At 42.2% G+C, this 26,562-nt stretch overlaps 1 protein-coding gene across 2 annotated transcripts in view; it reads left to right on the plus strand.

The window, feature by feature from the left end:
* The first annotated feature begins 921 nt into the window (after positions 1-921).
* The window catches only part of MAML3 (mastermind like transcriptional coactivator 3), a 243,925-nt gene continuing 218,284 nt past the window's right edge, over positions 922-26,562 (plus strand). For both annotated transcript variants that reach the window (XM_041412155.1, XM_041412156.1), the window contains exon 1: positions 922-1,647. In XM_041412155.1, the coding sequence (XP_041268089.1) occupies positions 1,210-1,647 (438 nt within the window). In that variant the 5' untranslated portion in view covers positions 922-1,209. The remainder of the gene's footprint in view (positions 1,648-26,562) is intronic.

Genomic DNA, 26,562 nt, shown 5'->3' on the forward strand with positions numbered 1-26,562 from the left:
CGGGCCCCGTGTGCTGGCCGGGAGCACCATCCGCCCCCGCGGTGCGGGGAGGCCGCGGGGCCGGCAGGTGTCGGGCCCCGCTCGCTGCCGCTCACCCCACGCCGCCGCCGCCGGCGGGCGTGAGCGATACGGGGAAAGCGCCATGTCCGCTCCTGCTGGGCGACGTCCGTGCCGGGTTTTGCACCTTGTCCCCGGGTCTGCCTCACGGCCCAGAGGAGCCGCCGCTGCCGCCGCCGCCGCCGCCGCTGCTGCTGCGGTGTTTACTGAGCGCTCCTGTCCTGATATCACTCCGCTGGCATGGAGGAGGAGGAGGTGGAGGAGGAGAGCATTTGATCATTGTGATGGTGGCAGGAGGAGCAGCAGCCAGCACGACAGAGCAAAGCGCTAGGCTGTATCAGCTCAGCGTTTGGCAGAGACTTCAGAGCGCTACTTTTTTTTTTTTTTTTTTTTTTTTTTTCTTTTTTTTTTTTTTTTTCTCTCCAGCTCGGTCCGGATTGTTCATGTGTTTACTTCCCCCAGCCCGAGGATTTGAAATGCAACTGACCAGCCAAAGTACTTTACGAACACGGTGCGGCATAAACACCAAAACTTTTTTCTAGAAGGAAAATACAATAAGCAAGCGGCTTTGCCTGTCTTTTGATGCCGTGGAGTGAGAGTGAGTGGGCCGTGTGTACCCAGCGTGTGCCTGTGTTTGGATGTGTGTGCGCGAACGTGCGTGTGAACGAGTGTGTATGTGTGTGCATGTGGAGGGGCGCGTGTTTCTCCTTATCCATGGGGAGAGAAGGCTTTTGGCAAAATCTCCGGAAATCTCGTGGAATCTGTTTTGAAATAATGGATTATAAAAAAGAAAGAGGTGGAAAGGAACTGGTCTGATATCTCCTGGAGTTTGCTAATCCGAACTGCTGCTGCTTAGTTTGTTGTGCTGTGTGTGTGTTGGTTATGTTGCTGCCGAAAACCTTTTAGAACCTTCTCTATTTCCCTCCCTCCTTCCCTCTCTCTTTTTAATGTTTTGGAGCTTCTCGAGAGGGATTGGCTGGGGGAAAAGAGAAACATTTGCTTGGGATCGCTGTTTCCCTAATACATGATGGTGCCCCTTCACCCCCCCCTCCCCCGTTCTCTAAAAAGTATCCCATCAAGACCCCAGAGGAGACTGTATGTGTGAAGTGTAGGATAAAAAGTTCTTCCAAAACAGTGTGCACGGGGACGAGGATGGGGGATTTTGCAGCCCCCGCTGCCGCCGCGAATGGCAGCAGTATTTGCATCAACAATAACCTGAAGAGCAGCCTCAGCGGGGCCGGTATCGGGGTTAACAGCACTCCCCATGGCCCTCCTGCCGCCACTCCCGGTAACAATAACGCTGGTAGTGGCGGCATTCCCAAGCACAGCACGGTGGTGGAGCGGCTGAGGCAGCGCATCGAGGGCTGCCGGCGGCACCATGTCAACTGCGAGAGCAGGTACCAGCAAGCCCAGGCGGAGCAGCTGGAGCTGGAGCGCAGGGACACGGTGAGCCTCTACCAGCGGACCCTGGAGCAGAGGGCCAAGAAAACGGGCACCGTCGGCGGCAGCAGCAAGCAACAGCACCAGAGCAAACAGCAGCAAGATGCTGAGCCCGCCACGGCGGAGCAGAGGAACCACACGCTGATCATGGTAAGGGGATGCGGGCCGGGGGGCGCAGGGGTGACCGTCCACTCCGTGTCGCTCGCCGGGATGAGCTGGAGGTCGGTCCCGTAGCTTGTCAAGGGGGAACGGGGCTCGACTCAACTTCGGCAGGGTCTCTGGCGGGACGCTTCGCAACTTCTCACGGGCTGGGGTGGAGGTAGCGGACAAATTTTTTGTCCTCCCCCGTCCCCTTCGGAAGGGTAGCACTGCTCTGGGGTAAGGGGGAAGGAGCGGTGCCAGGCGTGCGCCGCGGCTGCCGAGAGCCGGGGGAGGGATTTGTGTGTGCGTGCGTGTTTCGCCACGGCTTCTCCGTGCCGGGAGCTGGCCGCCTTTAAATCCCGCCGCGGAGGAAGGTGGAAGGTGGCTCTGCAGCCTGGCTGGCGGCTGGAAGAAAAGTTGGGCAGGTTTCTAGCTTGGGCTGCCCCGGCGTGCAGCAGCCCGGCTCCCCACGCGAGCTGAATCGCTTCCCAAAGTTTTCTTGGGATTTAAGGAGCTTAGCGAGAAGCGGAGGGGGGGAAGGGGGCGGGGGCTGAGCCGGTAGAAGCGTAGCGGCAAGTAGGAAGCGTAGTTTCCCACTCCCAGACTGCACCGATGAATAATAAGAGGTGTGGGGGGAGCCGGGCCCTGCGGTCCGGCGGAGCCGTATTTATAGCCAGTCGCGGCCGCCAGGGGTTATGGTGGGGGTGCTGGTGGTGTTCGTCCCGGCCGACAGGGGCGCCGCGGGGGACACGCGTGTGTGTCCTGACGTGTCCCCGCGCCGGGGGCGGGCACCGGGCAGCTGGGTCTTCACGGTCTGCCGGGCGCACAATGGGCGGTGGGGAGCGTCGGGGAGGAGGGGAGGGGCGATGGCAGCGTGTGGTTTACAAGCTTCGCACGTCCCTCCCTCTCTCCTTCCTCTGCTGCGCGGGGAGGCGTGGCCGTGCGGGAGGGTCCGACGGGGCGACAGCTACTGCCGGCCTCCGGGGGAGGTCTCCGTGACAAAGCGGCGGGGTGGCGGTCCTCCCTCTCTCTCGCCGTCCTCCCCCCTGTGCGTGAGAGGAGGGAGCCTTGTGTTTCTCCGGGGCCGCGCCGAGCCTGCCCGGCCCCGGCCGCAAGTGCCGGTTCGGTGCCGGACGTCTCTTCCCCTGAGGGACGCCGCGCAGCCCGGCGGGCAGCACCCTTCCCGCTGCCCTGCCGGGTGCTTTGCCTGCCCCCAGCCCCGCTTTCTCACAGCGGGGTGGCTGCAGGTGGGCATCGCTTCTCCAGCGGCAAACAAAAGCTAAGCGCCGAGTGCTGTCCCCGCCTCCTGGCCTCGGGAGCGCAGCTCCCGGCAGCTCGGCGCATCTCCCGGCGAGGCCAGCCGGGAGGCGGGGATGCGGAGGGAGGGGTGCCGGGTGGAGCGCGGGCAGGAGCCGTACAAAGCAGCGGGGGCGGCGGAATGTGTGCGTGTGCCCTTCGCAAACAGGAAGTAGAACGACCTCACTGACATCTTGTTGCTTTCCCGATGTTACCAGCGAGGCATAACCATGTTTCTCTTCCTTCGGGCGCCTTTCCTCAGGACCGAGGCTTTTAAATACACGATGCACCACAGCACTTTGTCTCGGCTTACACTTACTCCCGGGGCAGCAACGGAGTCACTCCCTAAACCGCATGAGCAGGGACTATCTTTTCGTCAGCCCAGCTGTCCTCAAATCCCTTTTCACACCTCACGTCTTTTCCCCAAGATCCAGGAAAGGGGCTGGAGGCTTAGGAACATTCTTAGAATGACTTCTCTGCAGGGCAGCCGTTACGGTGCGCTGTGTCCCCATCCAGCTCCAGAGCAGTTTGGGTGCTTTTGGGCGTAGGCTAGCGGGGGGTTGTCCTTTCCCCTTATTCCCAAGCACCGATGCTGAAGCATTAAAGCCAGGATTTTTAGATAAGCAGGTAATTGGTCTTCCCGTGGAGATGTGGGACAGAAAGCCAAAGCTATAAAGTGCAAGTTGTAGAAAGGAAAAAAATAGAAGGAGGAAGTGCAGTTTCAGATCTCACTGTTGCTAGATTCTTTCTAGCTGGGACATTTGAGGAGCTAAGAGTAGCCTAATTAAGAGGTAGTTTGCTATGAAATTAGTCGTAACTCAATCCCTGTGCTATGATCTTCATGTTATTTAAATATACTCAATGTGCCCTATGCTTTTAATCTTAAAAACATAAATTCTACTGCCTTATCACAAAAAATACCCATTTCCATTTTTTAAAAGAAAATAAACAAATGTTGCCAAAAAATCTTGACACATCATCTGCTTTGTTTCACTTGTGAAGTGTTAATTATGATTTTTGACTAACGTCTAAGAACATTGGGGAGCATCCATGGGAAAATGAAAGCAGTACTTAAAACCCAAGAAATTACTCTTTTAAAAGCAGTTGAAAAGTATTTTCTCTGAGACGCCTTTTTGCAGTAAAACCAAATGCAAACTCCCAACCTTCTTCATTTTTTTTTTTTTTTTGTGTTTTGTTTTACATGAGGGAAAAGTTAACTACATTTAGGGGTTGTCTTCCTTTCTTTATTCTCTGGTAAACTCCAGAAGTGGAAAGTTTGACAGTGGAACAGTCTGCTGAGAATCTGCTATTGTTTTACTCTTCTTTTTACACAAAAATCATTATTAGATTTTTCACTCATATTATTAAAATGCACGATTTGGAAAAGAAGCTGTTTGGATTAAATAACAATGAACGCAATGAGGACAGCAAGAAATGCTTTTTCTAATTTTTTTTTAACAAAATTAAAGGAAAATATAATCTGTGTGTGTGTGTGTGTGTATGTGTGTGTGTGTGTGTGTTTGTGTGTGTATGTCCTTCAAACTCAGAGATGCTGAGAAGGGAGGGGACATGTGCTTAATCCAGGCAGCAAGTTACCCAACAAACCCTCCAAGAAGCTGGTACTTGCACATGCTCAGTGCCCTTCAGCAAGCTGGGTAAAAAACCCAAAAACGTCTTTAGAAGACAATTATTTAAAGACATGCACTCTGATTTTCTTCACTGGATGGAGTACAAGCAATGCAGTTTGTACAGTGATTCTTGTTACCACCCCCAGAATTTGCATCCTCCCTCCCAGAGTTCACAGAAGGCACTGTGCAGTTTCTGCTGTTTAGGATTCTGTGTCAGCTGTCAAGAGGTTATCAATGGAAACCTTTTGTCAAAATGGAGTGTGGGAGCATAGGCTTGGCTGTAATTCATGAGTTGCTGATCTACCCTGAATTTGCATCTTGTTGTAGAGAAAGTTTTCACTTGCTGAATTTTGAAATACCTGGATTTATAACTACTTCAGCCTCTTCTGTTGAGAACAGAATTCTTGGGTTACAGAACTAGTTTGCATACACAGGCATAGACTGGGGTGTGCACAGAAACTAAAATAGTTTATAAATGTCTTTGTGGACCTTTCCCCCTTCCCTAGTTCAACCTGGCAAAAACCAAAGTTGTTTTCTGTGATTTGAATTATTAAAATGTTGTACCAGTCTGGCTTTTAGAGGAAGTATTGGGAAAATTTGCAATTAATCCAAAACTCTGCTGTTCATCTTTGGATCGGTTCCAGGAAATATCAACACATTATATCAGTTCTTTGGTTCTTTGTGAGCTAATCTGCTTTCTTGTTTCCTTATTTCAGTGCAAGATGGCTCTGCATCCATGTTATGTGTGAGGTTCTGAGGTTGTAGGTGTATGTATACAAATACATTATATATAGAATAAATAATAAATTTAGTAAATAATAGCCAAATACATAATAATAACTGCAAATTATATCACCTCTTTTTCTTATTCCTGAGACTGTTGTTCTTACCATGCATTCTTTGTCCAGTGATGTGTGTTATTATCACACTGGTCTTTTAGTCCACATTTATTTGCATCTGAGCTCTCTTGTAAACTGTAAAGGGGCTGGAACTACTTTTTCCTATTTTAAGGCTCTTTAAGCCTTTATTTTTATTTTTTTTTATTTAGCATTGTTGTGGGTTTGATAGCCACTGTCTTACTCTCCATTTCTAACTCTAAACCCAGTACTTTGGAAATTGTCTTTTAAACACCTAAACTTAAAATATTATTTAGATCAGAGAAACTAATGACAGAAGTCAAATAACTTATTAGATCATCTTTTCTGTTCCCCTGCTGAAGTATACTATGCCAATTCAGAATTAGTTAAAGTCAGAGAAAACACGGCTGGAAACATATAGTATTTTCCAGTCCTGCTCTTTACCCATTCTGGGCTAAGGCACTGCCTTCCAGAAGTTAATGATCACATTGCACTTCTACCTGAGTGGAGGAAAATGGGCAGGCCACTCCTTTCAGCTTTCTCTGTGTAGGGACAGAATGACATGTCCAGAATTATAGAAATCTGGTTATATGTCTTCCTTGTTGGTAGATATTCCGTACAGAAAAGTAGTTCCTCCACCTGAGTCTTTTATTTTTGTTGAAAAAGGTATCCAGGGTGAAAAGTGGAAAATCTTCATTTGTCTTAGTGATTCATGGGTAATGCCAGTACTGGAACTGAGTGCCACAGAATGTTGTCAGGCTTGTGAGGAGTTTGTTAAAGCTTACATCTGCCATATTTAATATGTACTTGTGCATATGTTCACAAACCTGAGCACATTTCTTGTGCTCTTTCTTGTAGTATTGCTGTTCAGCTTACTTTACAGGTGCTTAGGGGTTCATCACTCACACTATAGGAAAAGTCTATTTCTCTGGCATTGCAAAGATAAAAAAAGAAGATAATTTTATTTTCCACAAGAGGTCAAATACTTGTAGCCCTTACTCATGCCTGATGACTAAGTAGGATTAAACATCTCTTCAGTTAATAAGCTATGTCTGATCTTGCTCACACAGGGGTAAAGTCAGTAGTAAATACACAACAGGGATGATACCAGAATTAAATCCCAGGCCAGCAATGCTCCTTCTCTTCCATGAGCATCATAGAAGGAGTCATTGGGTAACTTTTTTATTTTCCTTTTCCTATAAGGGTGGATCTCTGTGTCTTTCTTACTCCACAGGCCTCTTCCATTTGTTTTCTCCTTTTCGTACCAACTCGCTTGATGTGCCTGTGTGATTACTGTCCTTTAGGACAAGAAGTTTTTGTGCTGACCTCCTTTTGCAGCTAGTCAGCACAATAGGTTTCAGTTTAGCAAACTGAAAGGAATGAAGAGACTCTTCACTTCAAGCACTGCTAGCCTCTGATGACCTTTAATGCTCTGATGGAAAGTGTGTCCCTTTCAAAGACAGTAGCTTGGGTTATTACAAGCCGTAGCTGGAGCAGAGCAAGTTGTATTTTGACATAGGGCATCCAGTGGAAATCTCAGCTTCAAGCTGACCAAACGGAATGTGTTGAAGTCCTGCAGTGAAATTCTAGGCATTGTTAAGTTCAGGAAGAGCAGCTTTGTCTGGAACACATCAAAAACTTGTTCTGCTAACGCAGCGCCAAAAATATTAACGTGATTGTGTTAGGACAATTGGTTGCATTTAGATTCACCTCAATTTACAGTAACTTGACCTAAAGCTTAAGGCTTCACAAATGGCCTTAGCTGGTGTAACCTGAGCTGTCACCACTGAGGAAATCTCCTCTTTCCTGCTCTTGTCAGGGGCTGTGTTTGCTGCCTTTGCTAAGGGCGGCTCTTGCTTGTGTAGCCCCACGGCCCGCGGGTTCACCAGGCAGGTAGCAAGGGCAGACGCACTTCTCCCTTTTCCTCTGGATTCCTTTTTAGCTGGATCAGATCCATCATTTGTTTGACTGTCCCTCCCGCGGGTAGCACAGTTCTTACAACATCTTAATCCTCTTGTGAAATTCAACCCTTATCCCAGGATAAACATCTGGGACCTCTTAGTTCAAACATGCTTACCTGGTAGCATACATTGAACCTCAGCTAAGTTACACCTGGTGTCAGTACACAATTCTGCTCCTGAGCACAGCCACTGAAATGGGGCAGCTGTAGGTAGCAAAGGAGTCAGGGTTCATTTTTATTTAAACACTTGCATGTATAAGACATTAAGTTGCATATTACTCCAATATGTATAATTCATGTGAGAGATGTGCTTGAATTAGCAGAGTTTTAAGAACAGGCCTGACAGCCAGGAGCTACTGACTGGAATCCTTCAAGTGTGCTGTTTTGTGAATTGAAATGTGAGGTACAATCTCCGACTGGAGTTCCAAACCTGTGATCAGTTTTGCAGTCTGGGATCTCACAGGCTGTTCAGATAAGCAGCTTGCTTGTACATTCAGTGGGAATTTTGGAGCCTTAACAATTTGAAATATATATTTTCCTAGTTAGTCTACGCTGGTGAATCACAACATCATGTAACTTTGATTGCTCTTTTGTTTCTCTCTTACTTATTTTAGTTTCCCAATGTTTGTAGCTCAAAAGTCCTACAAACTGCTCCTGTTTCCTTTCTGAATACTTGAAACTCAGTTTCATAGGGCTTAAGAGAAAATGTCTTTTTAAACTTAATAAGATTGCAGCTGCTGAAATTCTGTGCTTACAGGAAGAGCTGCCTTCTTTCAAGACTTCCATCTTTCAGACTGATTTTGTTTGCCTCCACACACCATTAAAATTGGTGAGGAGATAAGAATAATTCAGTGTTCAGTTGTTCTGAGAGAAGTGTGTCCATCCATAGGAACTTGGCATTTTCTAGAAGTCTGTGAAAGTGCTAAAGCTAATGCTGCAGTGCTGTTGGTAGCACAGATGATCTATTGCTGTTTGCTTGCTGTCAGTTCTTCACAACCACAGCACACAGAGAGTAGGAAAGAGGTTTGAATTTATGACTTGCAGGATAACTAAGGGAATAAACAGAAAGATCAATAGGTCAAGGATTTGTTTTTCCATTTTTTGGGGGGGGTTTTTGTGACTTTCTTTAAGGTTTTCATATAGGGCTCTGTAGTGTCCTACAAGTTCTCAGCTCTCATCATCTGAAGCTTGGTGGAGTTGTACTTTCACTGATGGAAGGTGGGGCTGTGCCTCTTTCCCCCTCCTGTCTTCACTTTCCTGTCTCCTTCCTACATTACTTTTACTATGTGCCATACAGTAACACTTCAGGTTTAATGGAACAAACAACTTCATTTTCCTCTGCTCTTCAGATTCAGAGGAACATTGTTCAGTGCTGCAGTGAAGGTGTAATTTTTCTGCATTATTTTTATGATGTTTGTGAAAATCTTGGGCCAATTCAGAAAGTCCTTGGATATTGTGTACCTTGGAAAAGAGCAGAGAATTGGTTTTTAACCTTACTCTGACCCTGGGCAGCATCACAACCAAGAAGCCAATATGCCTATGTATGTGTGTTTGTACCTTTACTTACACACTGATTTTTAACTGTACTCCAAGGCAAAGTGAAAAGATTTATGATCAGTTTCGATGGTGAAAGGGGATGTAATTGTCCAACAAGTTTAAGAATCACTGATACATACCCATTTTCCATATTTGCATCCTCTTTCTCTTTCCTTTAGCTCATATCTAATCTTCTGTGATGTTTTGGCACTTCTGCATTGTGTTTCATCTAAAGGAGGAAGGGAGGTGGCTATGGCAAATGAGATTGCAGAAGAGTTCTGGGAAGTATAGGAGTTTTTTAATCATTTAATTCCTTACCTTAAGAAGGGTAGATCAGCACTTTGCCAAAAAAGAAGTTGTTGTGTTCCCTACCCCTTCTGTTTATACAGAGTATTGTATTTCAGACTCTCTAGCATCTGCAGGAATGACTTTAAATCTGACTGCCTTACCTCACACTAGTTGCCTTTGGACTGCTAAATGATCTGTGCTGCTGTTCCTTTTTGTTTCCAGAGCTGGTGACTGTTGTTCTCATTTCTCTGGATTGCATTCCAGTGCATAACTGAGGCAGCAGAGGGAAAACTGCTATTGGCAGTAAATTACCAATTTCTAACAATGTTTTTGGCAAGCAGTGTTGCTATTCATTATACATATTTTTAGTTGTCATCAAAGCAGGTAATGTAGCTTTGAAGGCGTTGGTGGACTCATGCAGAAGACTGTAGATTTCTGTAACTGAACGGGGGTCGCATTGTTTGAAATTGGGTGAAGTGTTCTGGTAAGTAATCCATGGCTGAATATGAAGCAGTGGTTTAAAATAATCTGTAGGTCCTTCTATTATTGCATGTTTCTGGGCTGAGCTTGCAGTCTTTGCCTTTCAGTAAAAGTGGAGATACGATGCTGAGGTTGCAGTGCTGTCTCTTTGTTTTTTCCCCCTCTAATTTATGCCAGGTAGTTTGAACACTGAAAGCTTTAAAGGCTGGATTGCTGCAATTTTGAAAATTTACCTGAGAGAATTTGACTTTACATTTTTTTTCACCCCATAGGATTTTCCTGCAGCTTATTTTTTCTAGCAAATTTTAATATGTATTCTACATCATGTAAAACAAAACAAAAAAAAATCCCACTTATTTTCTCTCCTCCATTTCATTTACGACAAAACAAAAACACTTTATGGTCACAGTAATGTTTACTGTCCTTTTCAGTAACACATTTGCTTTGGAAAATGTCAGCAGTGGGTAGGGGGAATGAAAAATTGTGAATGTAGAACAGAAAAATGAAATAAATTTTGACTATTTTTGAAAATTTCACATATCATTGTGATAAAGTGCCCATTTACTTACAGCCAGATAGGGGGTCTGGGAAGTTCTGGCATGGACTGGGAAGTTCTGGCATAGTTCTTTTCCACTTAATGGTGTCTGCACATAGTACTGCCTTGGGGTTAATTAGATGAAACAGCTGAAACAAATTAATGTTTTGCTGCCAGGAAACAGGGTGGTCTCAGGGCTGCAGTCCTACACCTATACAGTCTGCCCGTGGTACCAATGAAGGAGGAAAATTAGCTATCTAGGAGGAAAACTGTGAGGGGTTTTTTAGGTGTAAGTTGAAGGTACACCGTGCACTACCAGGGAAGATAGACTAGAGGCAAGGGGATGCAGAAGGTCCCATGTAGTTTGCTTTAAACTTCAGTAATCAAGTTGATCAACAATTCAAAATATCTCCTGTAATTTTGCATGTGGTGTCCTTTATATGTCTGCAAAATCAGCAGTTTTACTCCCAGGGTTCATGCATGGAGATCTAGCTATGCATTTCCATGGACCAACCGGTTCTAGATATTAGGAGAAGCTTCTTTGCTGAAAGGGTGTTCAGGGACTGGATCATGCTGCCCAGGGGAGTGTTGGAGTTGACATCCATTGAGATATTTAAGAAATGTAGATGTGGCACTTAAGGACCTGGTTTAATGATGGGCTTGGCCGTGCTGGCTTAATGGTTGGACTCCATGGTCTTAAGGGTCCTTTCCAACCCTCCAGCTGAAAGCCTGGTAGTTGTGGTGCATGGCTTGAGTTAATTTAGGAGTGAAATACTTGTACAGTTGATGGACCATCAGGCAATACTGCTAGAGTTACCCTTAAAGGTGAGGTGATGACCCAAAGTGTAAAGGATGATGAAGAGAGTATCTTTTCAATTCACTCTAGTCCAAAGAAGATATCAGCTGCCCACAGCACAGATTTGTATCAGGTAGGTGATAACTGTCCTTCCTGTGAGGAAAGAAAAAGGAGGGAGGGCTTGGGTTCATATATTTTTTTTTGTTTGCTAATTTCCTTCTGAAAATTGATAAACTTGGTCTCATGCTAAAAGAAGGAAAAACATAGTTTTGCTTGATCTTTGCAGTATGATGATTGCATTTTGGCTACTCAGTGTGTTGTCGTCATTTTAATTCCATGTAGAACAATAACTAGGTTAAGTAATTATGAAAGGCCCACATAAAAAGTTTTTACCATTGTGATGTCTTGACTTGCATATGGAACTTGAGGTAACATTGAAGCAAGGGGCTGTGTCCAAGACAGACACTCACATGTAGTTTTATTTTCCTCCTATCTGAATCCAAATCTGGGCAATATGATAATAATTGTATAAGTTAGTGATTAAAAAGTTCAGTGGTTTGGGTTTTTTTGGGGGCGATTTTTTGTTTGTTTTTTTGACTTGCCTTCTCAGATGTTTTATTTCAGAATTAGCTCATTTGCTAGAATCCAAGCTGTTAGCACAATAAGTAGATAAGAGTATTATCAATATTGGTATTTCTAGTGCAGTGTTCCCAATGTTAAATTTCACTAGTGGTTACTAGTGGAGAAGACATTGTTTCTGGTTTGAAAATATTTACTTCCCAAATCTGTGACTTATCTCTTGTGGGTAGTGAATGCATAGTGAAGATATGTCATAAAGTCAAGTAAAGGATTTATGGGAGCAGATTTGGACTAGCTAGCTTGTCCCTAAATTTAATGGCAGGAGCAAATTGTTCTGCTTCTCTCGAACAACAATAGAATATGTAACAAATTTTGACCAAAGTACTTCACCTCATGGTTTTTTTTCTACTTTTACAATATGACTTTTCTTTTTTTTTTTTTTAGAGAGGATTTTCTAAGCTTTTAATCTATAAACTTAGACATTTATAAATGTAGAAAGATAACTGATAACTGAGGCCAGTAAGTGAAAAAAAATGATTGAGTCATATACACCAGGCTCTGTGAGAAATGGAGCACAAACAGACTCATAAAATATTTCAGAATTTTCAGAGATGCTTTTTGTTTACAAATACACAGTCCTTACATGATTCAAGATGTAGTATTAAACTGAGGATGAAATGTCTTTCCTATTGTAAAGGGAAGGAACAAAATGCCTACAGTTGTATAAAACTTCTATTAAAGTGATATCGGGCAGATTTTTTAAATTACGCATCCATATTTTTTCAATTTTATAATACACTTTTTTTTTGCAAGGGTTAATTTTATAGGATCTAATTCTTGCCTTTTAACCTTGGTTTGATTAGTTGGGGGTTTTGTGAGGTGGTGGGTTTTTTTCTATTCTTTGATGGTTTTTGGTTGGCTGATTTTGTGGTTTGGAAGGAGAAGCAAGAAGGTGGTGCTTCAGAAATGCAGACACCTGAGGAAGTAGTTGGGAGGACAAGAAAGAAGTGTGGGATGGATAGATGTGGGATGGATGGAATCCAGACTAGGGTAGACAGAGTAGAGCTAAGCAGACATCAGCTGTAATGAAAGGACAGAAATATATAAGAGATTGTTGGATTTGTTGAACCAGTCTGAAGAGCAGAACTTTGCCCCTGCCCATGCACTTGGGCTTCACAAAGTCAGTGAGAGCACAGGGAGTTGTAAGGACCCCAGCTTTTGCTGCCTGGAGTAGCCAGTTTGGTGTTGGGACACTTAACAGGGCCATACTCATGGTCAGTTGCAAATAGCAGCTGAATTAGTTGCTCTGGTTTTCTTGCTTTTCCAGGCCTTATGTCCATCAGAACATTGCAGTGTGTTACGCTAGGTGATTTTCTGCACTGCTGTTAACTGGGTGGTGACCTTTGTTTTGTTCAGATTTCAGGAATTCTAAACACTTTCCAGTGGCATGGCTAATGAATATGTATGGCAATCATTCAGCAAATGTAAGCCTCTGGACGGCAGACTTGCTCTTCTTAGTTACCTGTTGCTTATTCCCTGGAAGGCACCAGCAGTTCATGTGAAAACCATTGCCTGGGTACCTTCTTACACATTAATAATGGACACGTGTGTATTTTGAATCCTTTATATCCAAATCCTATTTGCACATTTCTAAAGGTGGTTTAGTAAGTGGTGTAGTTTTTTTTTTCCCTCCTGATGGATTAGCTTTGTTTTTCTAAAACAAGCTGCATTTCAATGCACTTCCCCGCCCCCCCCTCCCCCCCACTCATGCATATGTCCCCTGCTAATATAAATCAGTTTTTCGAAGTGATTGCTGTGGCAGGTAGAAGGCAATGTGTGTTTCTCAAAACAGTGGAACAAGTGGAAAGAATTTTAGGTGGTTGGTTTAGGCACAGTGTTTTAGTGGCTGACTGTGATCCTGTTTTCTGATAGACAGAGAGAACTGCTCAGCAGTGTGCTGCAGGCACACTCAACAGCTATGAGAGATTTCCTTTCCCTTGAGTGGTACTATCTCATATTTTGTGTAGGGAAGAAATAAGCTTCTGTTCCTGAGGTCAAAATGTAGCACCAAACAGCCAGGAATTTTGGAAGATTTACAGCTTAATAAGCCACAGTTATAGTCTTGTCCTCTTGTTATACAAGCAAATCCTCGCTGTGCCTTGGTGTGTGAAGTTGGTGCTTCAGATATTTGGGGTGATTTGCCTATCCTTAAACAGGTGAGCTTGAAAATCAGTGCTGGCTTTCATCAGACCTATATGGGCCATTACTGTCTTAGGACAAAAGAATTGGGTTTTTCCACAAGAATCAAGAACTCTTCACAGTGTTTTGTAACATGATTTATATGATCCAAAAGTCTGCCTTTTGCAGACATTGTTTGGGCAGTTGACAGAACAAAGTTTTGTATGCCATATTTCATGTTTCAGTCATAACACTGAGAGGTCAGCATTCCTCAGTTAGTAATCATTCATAATACTGACATTTCAGTAAGGGTCTTTGTGTGGCAGAGTTGCCGTCTTTGGTCTGGAGGGTGGCAGAAGGACACATGTAGCTGACTATGTATTTTCAGCACAGTGTTTTATCTGTCCAAGAAGTATCTGAGCTCAGTTTGGATAATTTGGCTTTGGCCTCAAGGTAAAGACAAATAATGATATGGACACATTGTTGGGAGGGCATGGGGAAATCCAACCAGTTTCACACCTAGTATGTAGGCTGTACCATGAGAGAGACCCTTTCTTTTCCCCTGGGACTGTAGAACTGAATGGAAGGTCTCATATTATTTTGGTAATATTAAGTAATAGTATTCTTATTTTCCTCTCTCATTATTGACAGCTGTGGTTTTGTGTTGCTTCTGTTGCTTTCATTGTTCTGTAAGTATCCATATGAGTCAATCTCTTCTTTGTTATGTTGTTAAGAGATTGTTTGTATAATGAGACATAAAAGGTGTCCTATAACTTCAATTTAGTTCATCTTTGAGACACGGAACATGTAAGAAAAGAGACAAATTGAAAGATGTCACCAAATGTCTGTGGTGACAGAAGTGAAATCTTACTGGTAATATTTAGAACAAATTTGGGGGTATATCTTGGAAAGTTACTGTTGACAGTACCAGTATACTGCATACTACAGTTATGCAGTATCTTTATCCAATACATGCATAAAGAACTATCCTAATTCCTGTAAGAAACTGACTTTTGGCAAACTGTGGGAAAAAAGATATTACAGAAATCTCCAACTTATTACTTACATTTGAGCCGTTTATATGGATGATTTTATGAATAACTTTTTTTGTCTCACATGTCAGCACTTCCTGGCCCTGTTTTCCAATATTCCCTATATGTAAGTTTTTATTTCTAAACCTGTAGAATTTAGAAAACCAGAGCTGTTATTTATCACAGTTAAGAAAAACAATTTGTGTATACGAAATTTCTGGAAGTCTTCTGCATCTCTGCCAGGAAAAAACCTCCCTCCCTGAAAGCTAAGAATCCACAAACTGTAAGCTATTAAAAACTGATACAGACCTGAAGAGCCACATGTCAAGTGCAAGATCTTTGCAAGTTTAGGAGATATTACATTCAAATGATTGTTGAAGTGTGTTGGCTGGGCTCATGACTGAAAGGAAGAAGATAAAAAACTTTTTTTTTCTGTTTTTTTCCTTTTTTTTTTTTCTGTTTTCTTTAATGTATTTCCCTTCCCCCTTTTTTTTCCTTGTTTTCTCTAATTGTTTCTTGTTTCTATTTTTCTTTCTCCTTCCCTCCCTTTTTCCTCTCTCCTTTCTTCCTCCCTCCTTTCTTCCTTCCCCCCTTTCTTTCCCCCCTTTCTTTCCTCCCCTTCTCCCCTTTTCTCCTCTGCTTTCTTCCCCCACTTTTTCCTTTTCCCTTTAATTTTTCTTTCTGTGGTAGGGGCTTGTGTCAGTCCTTCAAGGGGAAGAGACACAAATCTTCTGAATTTTTACTGTTTGGGTGATATTTTGTATAACTGATGTAAAAACACATAAATTCCTCAGTACAGTAAACCTGTACTACATTTCATACATGTGTGGATATTTAAGTGCAGTCACTGTATGATTGGTTTTGTTCAGCATAGGTGATGGCCACTGATGGTTTGTTTATATATGAAAAGGTACTTTCACAAGTTCTCTGTCATGATAAGTATGTTCTGTTGCTCTATCACTCTGTAGCAGAGGATGTTGCATTAGTTTTTTAATGTCAGGGCAAAGCCACACAAGAAACCCTTTGCAGTTCAGTGGCTTCATGCAGAAATTGCTCATATGACAGTATAATTAATACAGAGAGAAACTTACAGTGAGTAATGGATTTATTTATGGTAAATGTGTGTTTTGACAACTGGGACCATACTTTTAATTTCCGTTTGAAAGGTGGAAGTTTAAAGAATTGAAGGGTTCTGACACTTCAAGAAAATTATGTGATTGGAAAAAGGCCTAATTTCCTCCAAAATAATTTTTCTGCAAAGGCCTTTCATCCTGGCACAGTTAAGTTAGTTTAATTCCTCCAAGGGAAGCGTGTATGAGTAAAAGCTCACAACAAAACTCTGTTTCTGCAATAGTTTTTCTGACTGCTTCAATTCAGTACCCCCCTATTACTGCATACAGATTTATCTCTAACAGCTCAGTCACATAAAGGAGATGAAGTTTCAGAACTAGGTCATATTTCAAATTTGTTTAGTGTTGACTTTATTCTTTCTGGCTGAAGCTTCTGTCAGGTGTAGACCACTGCTTTTAAGAAAACTGAATCGTAATCTGCTCATCTCATTGAGCTGGATGTGTGGGAATGGAGAAGTGGCAGTATCTTTCCCAGTGGTGGTATGTGAAACTATTTTCATTTAGTGTGATGTTAGAAATATATTCTGGCCTATACAGTAACAAAGGCTGCAGGTTTTCCTTGGCACAACCAAAAAAATGCATGCATCTTTAATTTTAGTAGTAAATAGCCAGTGGCTTGGAAGGGCTAATTCCGCACAGCCAGGAGACCCTGAAGGGAAAAAATAAAATTAATTTTCATTTCAGTGCCTATTCTCAAGGTGATGCTAGCTCTACATTTTTGAAGTAGTTACACCTGTGTGTGTTAGTCCAGGAAATGAGGAAGCACTGGGAAAAGGGCATTAATCTGCCCTCTTACACCACCAGCAGCACAAGGCAAAAAGGAATAAGGCCATACTGCTGACTTGTTCCCTGGTGTCCCACTGGATCCATCTAAGCTCCTCTGTTTGCTGCTCAAGCTAGAGAAAAGTATTGCAGAGAGGCAGAATCTCCTTGTCCCTGATCAGGATATGCTGAGCTCTAGGCTGATCCCTTCACTTGTGTGATTTCAGGGTTGTGGGTTGTTTTTTTTTTAAGTATGAACAAGAGCATCAAAAGATGATTTGTTCCATATTTAATATTAAAAGCACTTACTAGTTTAATACATCCATATGAGCAAGTACATTAGGTGAAGAAACGTGTTTCCTGGGCTGTTGGGATCCACTCCAGCTAGCTATAGACCCTGCCCACACGATACTTCATAGACAAAGGTAAAAGATTAGAGAAGCTCTCTTCTCCACGTGGGAAATGTTGTCCTTTATTCCGAGACACACATCAGTTGGACAAACCCATGGGAGAAAAGAGCGCATTCCCTGGTGGCAGGCAGCTTTTATACCCCTGGGATGGGGACAGAGGGAGAGGTCCACAGCCAATGGGATACCAGTGAGGAGTGGCGAGGGGAGGGGTAACCCAGGGAAGAGACCACCAGGTGAGGCAAAGACCAAGTGATGGGGAAAAGGGGTAACAAACCACGTGATATAACATAAGCTATAAAGTGCAATACAAAACTATTCTGTGCAAATTCCCAATCACCCAGTGCAAGAGAACAACTAAACTGGTGCACCACAACAATTAGGTACTTTAAAGAATGAAACAAAACAATTATAAATGCTGAAATAAAATCTACTCTTAAAATACAAGTTAAGGGAAGCATATAAATTAAATCTCTAACAAAATGTAAGGTATAAGTTGGAAAGTATGCAGAACCCTTTCCCACAATTTAAAAAAAAAATGTGTGCAAGGGTTGCCCCTTGCACACATTACTCCTGTGTGCAAGGGGCAACCCTTGGTAATAAACCTTGAGCTCATGCTATCCTGGACATAAAAACAGCCAGCTGTCCAGGCTGTGCTGGGCTGCAAGGAGGCTTAGGAGGCAGGAGATGTACACTCTTGTTCATTGTGTGATGTGCTGGTCAGCAATGGCCAAAGCACTGGTGTCCTTCTGGGGCTAAATCCCAGTTATTAGATGAATGGTTTTGAGGTAGGGGACAAATACTTTTAAAAAGACACTGTAAAAAATGTGTGTCCCTTTCATATTTCACCTCTCATATTCTGATTTTTATTTTATTTTTTTCAATCGCTATTTTTCTGCAATGGTTTCTTCCAATGCACATTGTTCAGTCACTCTCACTCACTTTGTGCAGTGGGAAAAAGATTTGACAAGAGCTTTAAAACAAACATAGTATTTCTGCCTTAGTTTTTCCTCAGTTTTGGCGTGATGTGTGAAGAACACTCACAGATTCACTGTAGCATTTTTATATGGATGTATTCCTGACTACCCTGGTTGTTCAGCTTCTGCCCCAGAAATTTGACAGAGGCAGCAAGGGAAGAATTCACCAAGACATAAGAAAGAACCCCAAGGTGGATTATCCTGGTAAAAGTAGCAGTTCTTGGTGTCTCTCTCAGGAACTGCTACCATACTTAGTAAAACAGGTTAGTCTGGTGAAAGGAAAAATCTGCTGCCTTTTTTTCTGCAAACAGAATTGATGCTGCTTTTTGCAAGCTGAAGGAGGATACACAGAACTTAAAATTGCTGTATCTGTTGATCACTACAGAGCAGTCTGAAGGGTTTATTTCAAATTTCCCATAGCATGGTTCCTGTCACAGTGAAAAACCACTGGTAGCAGTGTCCTACCCCTCACATGCACTTCATCTGGATTTTCATGTAACTTACCTACTTCAGTGGTATTAGAATAGTAAGACAAGAGATTTTGAAACAAGATATAGATATTTAGAATATCATATCCTTATGCTCCTTTACCTCAGGTCCATAAAGTACTCTTCTTCTCCCGGGTTTTGAGGTGGTTATAGAGTCACAGAATGGGTTGGAAGGGATCTTAAAGATCATTTACTTCCAGCCCCCTTGCCACTGACAGGGAAACTTTCCACCAGACCAAGCTGCTCAAAGCCCCATCCAACCTTGTGCTATTGTCCTCTGGTTACTTGCAGTCTGTGTTCCAAAAAGATAATTCAAAATTAACCAGGTTAAACTGACGGATGAGGGTGATATTTTTTTCATATGTCAACTGCAGTTATTCTTTTGTGAGTCGTTTGTCATAGGTGTTTATTTCCATTTCTCTGCTGAGGCCCTTGTTTGGAGTGTGTTTTGATTTTTTTTTTTTTTAATTGATACACAGACACATACACACATACACTCTCCCCACCTGAAACACTGAATTTTTCCTAGTCCTTAATTGAGATTTATGAGCCCTATTAGTAAAGTTAAAATTAATATTCAAAACACAAATTGGATGTGAAAATAGGCTAGCTTATGCCTAAACTTGCTGTCACCTGTTAAAATAATCCAACCATTTTAAAAAAGCAACTGAGAACTATATTCATACTGAAATTTTGAAGGAAATTGAACCAGCAAAGGTTGACATTTAGGAAGTATTCTGGAATAAGGGGGTCTTAAAATTCTGATCAAGGCAATAGAAGCCTTCTGTGCTGATACTGACATGGCATCTTCATCAGTTTGCTAGATTCAGTTAGTTTGTTTAAGGCTGAAAGCTGAGTGTGAAGACAGCTGGAGGAGATTTCTGCTTCCCATAAGGTCAAAGCCAAGGTATCTACTAATCTTTAAATATTTGAAAATATAGCAAAACCCCAACTTGATAAACTTATTTTTGCATAACAGGTGCACTGAAGGTATTTTTAAAAATTACTTAGAAAGCAGTATTTTGCTGTGTTAATGCAGAGTGGTTTGTGTGTTCGTGCAAGGACATATGGAGTTGTCAAGTAACACATTTTAGTAGTTACCAATCAGTAAGAATTGACCCTTCCTTAGAAAAATTAGTACAAATCCAAACATGCTCCCAAACTGATTTATTCATATCAGGATCTCCTGCTTGATAATTTAAAGCCTGTTTAAATTCAGCAATTTAAATCACTTTGATTTACATCAGCCATTCTGCCTTCAAATGAAGTGGGAATGTGCTGGGACTGAGTCTCTCTGCCATTTAGCACTACACTTATTCCATCCTTCAGTTTTAAGTTGCTTACATGGTTTGACTGATACCTATCTATACTTCCTTTACCGTGCTCATCAGTTCAAACACGTTCCTTTATGTCCGTGTTTTTTTACACTTATATCAGAATAAGGAAGGGGTTGAGTAGTTTAACAGTGTAATTGAGATGATAATGCAGCACAAATGTATAATTTCTACAGAGGTTTGTCACCAGTAAATATTTTATATCATAATGAAACCTGTTTATATGCAGTTAATTTATTTTGTTTTTACCATTTTCAGTTCTGTTTATTTTTTACTGGGCTAAAATTCAGTGAGATTTTGATGAGTTTGTTTTTTTTTTTTATCTCTTTCTTAACTAAGGACATCAGACTCTGGCCCTCCCTGTCTCTTTTCATTTAACTTGAAATCACAGGAGAAAATGGTACTTTTACAGCTGCAGTCTCCAGATCAGATGGATCATTTATCTGTGCTCAGCTGCCAGGAAGAGAAGGTGTCCTCAGAGCAAGAAGATCTCATAAATGCACTGTTCTACTCACTAGGGTAAATAGATTACTTTTATTTACTTAAGTTAGTTATGATTTATGATATATCATAATGGGAAGGTTTTTATGATGCATCAGCTGGCATTTTGGAACAATTTGTTATTTTAGTGTCAAAAACAATGAGGAAGAACAACGTGTTCAAGTAAAACACAGAAGTTTTAGAGAAATTTAGTAGTGAACTAGCGTCTGTTGATCTAGGTGCAAAGTAGAAGTGCAAAGTTGCTGTGGTGGAAGGTTTTGAAGAGCACACCACCACCCCCTCTCCCTGTTGGAAACTAGTGAGCAGACATTGTGACAAAAGATACAATTGTGTTTAAATTGAAGAGTAATGCACCACATTTCACACCATGACATTTGTGTTTAAATTGAAGAGTAATGCACCACATTTCACACCATGACATTTAATTAGGAGATGAGCTTGAGGGCTGTGGAATGCTGATATTACCTCCAGCATCTCAGGTTCAGTGTCTAGGTTGTTAAATGGCTTGTCTTCCTGTTCTTCAAAGGGAAGGAATCAAATGTAATCCAGGAAGTTTAAAGCAGTAGTAGATGTGAGTTCAATGTCCAAGCTGTATTGTTCTGTTAATCTGGCTGGTTGAAAAGAGTCTTTTTATATACTCTCCTCCTCAGCATTATTTAGTGTATAGATTGCAAACAAGTCAGTGCAGACTGGGCCATGTTTCCATCACCAGTGAGTTCTAAGTTTGTGTTGGATTTGCTGGAGACCTGATCTTGATAGCTCTTTATCCTTAGGAGAATATGGGTGGGAAATATGAGGGTGCTGGATAGTAAAATTCCTTGAGGAAGGGGATTAAAAGAGAGAACTTGTTTGGCAGATGTTTTACTTTGCTGATTGTACAGATCTTGCCACAGTAGAAAGCAAAGGGGCAGGTAGAAGGTTTTAACCTGTCCTGGTAACTCGTTAGAGCAAGAAGGCTGTGCTTATGTTTGGGAAGTACCTGGCACACCTGGGATGCACCATTGATCAGATGAAATAGGCAGCATGGTTCACTGTGGTTTTGTAACTAAGTTTCCTTCATTATGGAGAAGGACAAAGTCCAAAACCAAATTTTGAGATTGTCATTATTACAAGTGACTGACATGAGCAGTTAAAGACTCTCTCTGTGTGTGTGTGTGTGTGTGTGTGTATATACATATATATAATGACATGTAGTTTTGCCAAAAATGCTAATGTAAGTCTGTGTTTACCTATTGAAAATGTAATTGATACTGTTGCCAATTCAGCAGTCCATACAGATCTGGCAAATCCAGTAGATGTTGTAGACAATTACAGTCTTCGTATCTCAGGAATAATTTAAGTATGGCTTGTCAGCTGTAACCTGGTTGACCATATTAGAAAATGCTTAGCTAGAGATTGCTTGAATATCATGATATTTTCTTAATTTGCATGTAAGGGAGAACTCTCTTCTCTTTTGCACTTTGGAGTTAGTTACTGAGTGCAGGGTAATAAAATATATCTGCATACTTTTCTTCCCCCACAGATTCTGTGATTAGGAAAACATTAGCAAATCTTGACTGTGACCAACCTTACCTTTCTGATCAGGGAAAAAAGATAAAATTCTGATAGACTACAAATAGATTTTCAAAAATTGGTCTGTGGGGAAAATGGGAAAGCAATTACACGGAAAAAAATTATGCAGAAACATTTATGTGGCTTGATCTGCTTTTCCCAGTTATGTTTGTGTTAGAATGTAGACAGATGCATCTATATCACTTCTTTGCAGACATGCTTGGCACTAAAGTTCTGTATATAATGAAGTATGGAAAAATGAGTTATCCGGTTATATTGTAGGAATAAAAATGGATACTTAATGAAGTGGTACAAGAGTAGAAATTATCTGCCATGCATCACAATTGTTAATCGATAAATACCTGCAGAGTTTATTTGATGATATCTGAATGCTTGGCCCAAATCTGACTGGTGTTCACAAGACGTAAAATCTTTGAACCATTCTGTGAAATTCAGACCAGGCTCTCAGTTATGCTGGAGTAAATAATCTATACTCGAATACTAATCATTTTTCCTTAATTAGTATAACTGAGAAATAGTACTGAAGTCACTACCCTTTCCCCCACCTTTCCTTTTGGTGGGAAATTATTGCACTGTTTTCTAGAAAACACTTTTTCTGCAGCCTGAAGCCTCAATTAAATGTAACATTTTTTTGTAGACACTAGCAGGCAGGTGATCTGGTCTGAGGACTGCAAGGGCCTGGAACAGACAGTATGGATATAATACTGTACGTTCCTGACAGATACCAGATTCAGTACGCACACCTGTATGTGGGTGTAGGGTTTAATATAACAAATGTTAATGAGAAATATGAAAACTCAATAAGAGGGCATGGTGAGGAGAAAAAGTGCTGGAAATGGCAGTGATATCAATAGTGTCCAACTGTTCATTAAGTATGGTCATAGTTCTACCAGTTGTGGTTCACTAAAACTACGTTGCACATTTCAAGATGAGTTTGGAGTTATCAAAAGGGTTCTCTTGGATTCTCTATAGTTAGTTGCTTGTTGTGCAAGTCCTCACCTTCCCTAAAAGCTGGGTTTTTTCAGAAGTGCCTGTGGCAGCCTGTAATTTAACACCTCTCATTACTCATTAGCAAAGGCATCCAGGCTCACTTTGTAGATGTTTCCCTTTAGTCAGGCTTCACTTAGGAGAAGTGGTTGATTGATTTGTGACTTTCTTTGCAATTAGTACTAGTTTACTTGTTGACATATGGGAATTTCATTCATGACATATTTTCTGTTTTCATCTGGAAAATCTCTTAATTGTTATATCATAGAAAAGTAAATGTGCTGCACATATTCTTTAGGATTAGTCTGTATCTGCTGTAGGGAGATAGGGGAGTGATAGGGAGGGAGAAATGCTGTGGCTTGTTTGTGGCAGTTTGCCTTTCAGGAAGGGGAAGATCTGGTAGGGGATTTCTTGTGTTTATTCCTGAGGAAAGACTGAACACCAATTCAGTTACGTGGGTTGGATGCTTACCAGACTATGTACAAGTACTAGTTCTACAAAACACTAGTTGAATATCCTTCTTTCCATCAGCAAAACCATCCTTACACATTTGACAAAGAAGTGAAAGGGGATTTCATCCTGAGTCTGTATTTATCTGTGGAGCTGCATTACAGCTGTTCTCATTGGAGTAGCTGAGTTTCTTGGCTCCAGCAGGAGGTCAGTACTGTGAAAAGCATTTGCTTGTTGTGAAGGAAACTAGGAAGGTATTGGTGAGATTAGTTCCATTCTTCATATTGCATCCAGCTGGCAAGTCTTCACCATCCTTAGACTTCAGGTGAGATTTTGAAACTCAAAAGAACCTGCAAGAAAAGAGTTTAAACATAGGGGAAATAATGTCCTAAGCAATAGGTCTTAGACAACCCAAGTTAGGCATGTCTTGGGGTGGTTGCAAAGCCTATCAGACAGGTGTTGTTCTGAGTGCAGGATTCTGTGTCTACTGTATCTGTATGAAAATTAAATGTGAATAAATTAAGCCTGAGAGGATAAATAAATAAATACCAGAATAAAAATGCAGTTAGACACTAACACATGCAGTGACAATGAAGCTGGAGGTGTCTAACATGTCCAGTTGAACATGTGACTTGTTGTTTGTGAACTTGCTGGCTCGTAAATACAGAAGCAGTCACTGAATGGAAGTGCTATATGTGCAGGGACATCTGTATCTGGTGAGTCTGTCTGAAAACACCTCAGCTGACAGAGCAGGTATGGAGTATTACACCTCTCCTCTTCAACATGCTGCCAGCTGCAGCACTGTCCTGCAGAAAACACCTCTACTTTGGGAGGACATGCATGATAGATGTGGAATCATGTGATGCATACGTGCACATCTTTCTGGTCACTGTTTGGTATTTGATGCTTCCTGTCACTTTCAGGTGTGATTTATATTTCTGTTTGTGGCTCTGCTTAGTTGTCTGGGCTTTTTTTTTTTTTTTTTTCTGCTACCTACTGTGCTCATTACATTTTGGCTTCCAGTGGACTTCATTTTTCTATAAATAGCTGTGTATATATATATTCAGATAGATGAGGCTGTATCTCAGATTTTCTGACCCATGTCAGTGGTAGGATTTTGCCCTTCTGAATGCTGAAGTCTCTTTGGGTCATAGTGGTTTCCATGTAGGTACAAGGTCTTTGATGGCTCTTAGTCACAGGAGTAAGAGAATTAACAGACCAAATGCCTCAGAACAGCAGAGTTCTGATCTAGAGCACTTGGATTTGTAACTTCATATTTTTGCACTGGGTTCCTGCTGTCAGGCCACCAGACTCACTTCTCTAGCTAGCCTTTCCCAGCTGGCTTGTTGCCAGGAAGCCGCAGTGTAAAGTTTTCAGTGATCCTGTGCATGCAAAAGATCCCAGCAAAAGCAGTGTGGCCTTCTGTTCTTCCCCCCAGCCGCGTGCCACACGTGATAAGGAATGACATCCTTGCAGCAACTGTAGATGCGAGGGAGGCTTGGGGAGAAAAAGATGCCATCGCCAGTGTTTGGATGCGGGTATGTGGAAGACAGGGATGCTGTGAAGGAGCTTCCCAGCTGCTATTCCTTTGGTAGCTGAACTGCACCAGAGATACAGAACACCAAAGTTGGCTGGATTAGTGCAAAGGTACACCTGTAACTTTTCTTTGGCCTGCTTCCAGTGCAATTTTTCACTCCGGACTAGTTGTACGCAGTGCCAACAAAGATCCTGTGTGGCGGTGGTCTGTGGCTATTCCCTGTGGCTGCTTTGTGCCTGTCCCCAGGCACAGGCCCCTGGACATGGAGAGGCACTTACTGGTACATTTCATCTCATGCTATCCAGAATTTGCTAGACAAGAAGCCTTCTGACCACATCAAGTTCAGAGAAGCATTCTGTTGTGGCCTTTGGCTCCCTGGGGTCATTCCTGAAGTCACCCAAGCAGGGAGAACACTTGGGCAGTTATGAATGAAACAGTCTATTAAAGAGTTATTAATTCTAATTTTTCCTATTTCCTGACTTGGTAGAGTCTCAATGCTCTGACCAGAGCTTGCTTTTCATGGCAAATTCATAATAATTAGAAAGATCCCTGCATAATAAAAACCACAGCATAAAGAAAAGAGGAGAACCATATCCTCATATTTAGCTAAACTGTTATTCTGGTTTACAGGATTATGCTTTTACTTCTTGCAGTGGCTATGGATACCTATTTGTTTTCTGACTGTTTCATCAACAGTGGCAGGTGGGCTCTGTCAGACTTATTCAGCTTCTTTGTCTTCCCTCTGGACAGTGTGTGTGTGTGTCATGTATTCTGCATAGGGATATTTATCTCAGATTAGCATTGACAAATAGAAACAGCACTCTACCATAAAAGCAAGAATTGGGTTGCAGGCTCTATCTATTGGTTATGCATTCAATAGTATGAATTAGTACTAGTCAGTAAGATTAAAAACAGGAAGAGGCACCTCAACTCTAATTCCTTTCCAGAGGTTGGGTGTTGCACGCAGAGGAACTCCACAAGATGTAGCTAGTACAAGCCTGAAAATATGTTATTTGAATTGGTCTTTCCCATGGAAAGGAGAGGGAAAGTAATTAAGTGCACAAATGTGAGGGGGCAGGAACCAAATCTTCTCGGAAGAAGTTCTGAAGTAAATAATGTTTGACATTCTAAGATATCTTTAAAAAACAAGATAGAATTTAGTGCAGTGTTTTGATAGTACTGACATGCAGGTATAGTAGAAGAGGAAATACACTGCAACAGTATTCTTCATGAAGAAGGCAAGGAATCTATTTGAGACACTCTACCTCTGCATTCCTAAAATAAGAAACCAGTTTGAGGACGTTGCCTATCTCTGTCATGGAAGAGTCGTCAAGCATCCATTTAAGGGGGCTGGTCTTGATTATTTCTTCACTGGGAGACATCCAAGGTGAGCCATGGTGCTGGAGGATGCGCTGTGCACAGTGCTGTAGGTGGCACCCTTCCCTTTGCGATGGTGCTGAACCAGTGCCAGAAGGCAGGAAGGAGCTGGGGGTAGTCTGCGTGGGGGAGCCATGGACCAGTTTCTCGACTGGTGTAAAGCCACACAGATCTGCTGGGGTGCCTGTTTTACCCCAGCTGAAAAATCCATCCTGTCCCTTGAAAACGCCAGGTGAAA

This window comes from Onychostruthus taczanowskii, unplaced genomic scaffold, assembly GCF_017590055.1.
Source record: "Onychostruthus taczanowskii isolate IOZ18803 unplaced genomic scaffold, ASM1759005v1 scaffold38, whole genome shotgun sequence".
In the NCBI taxonomy this organism is placed as follows: Eukaryota; Metazoa; Chordata; class Aves; order Passeriformes; family Passeridae; genus Onychostruthus; species Onychostruthus taczanowskii.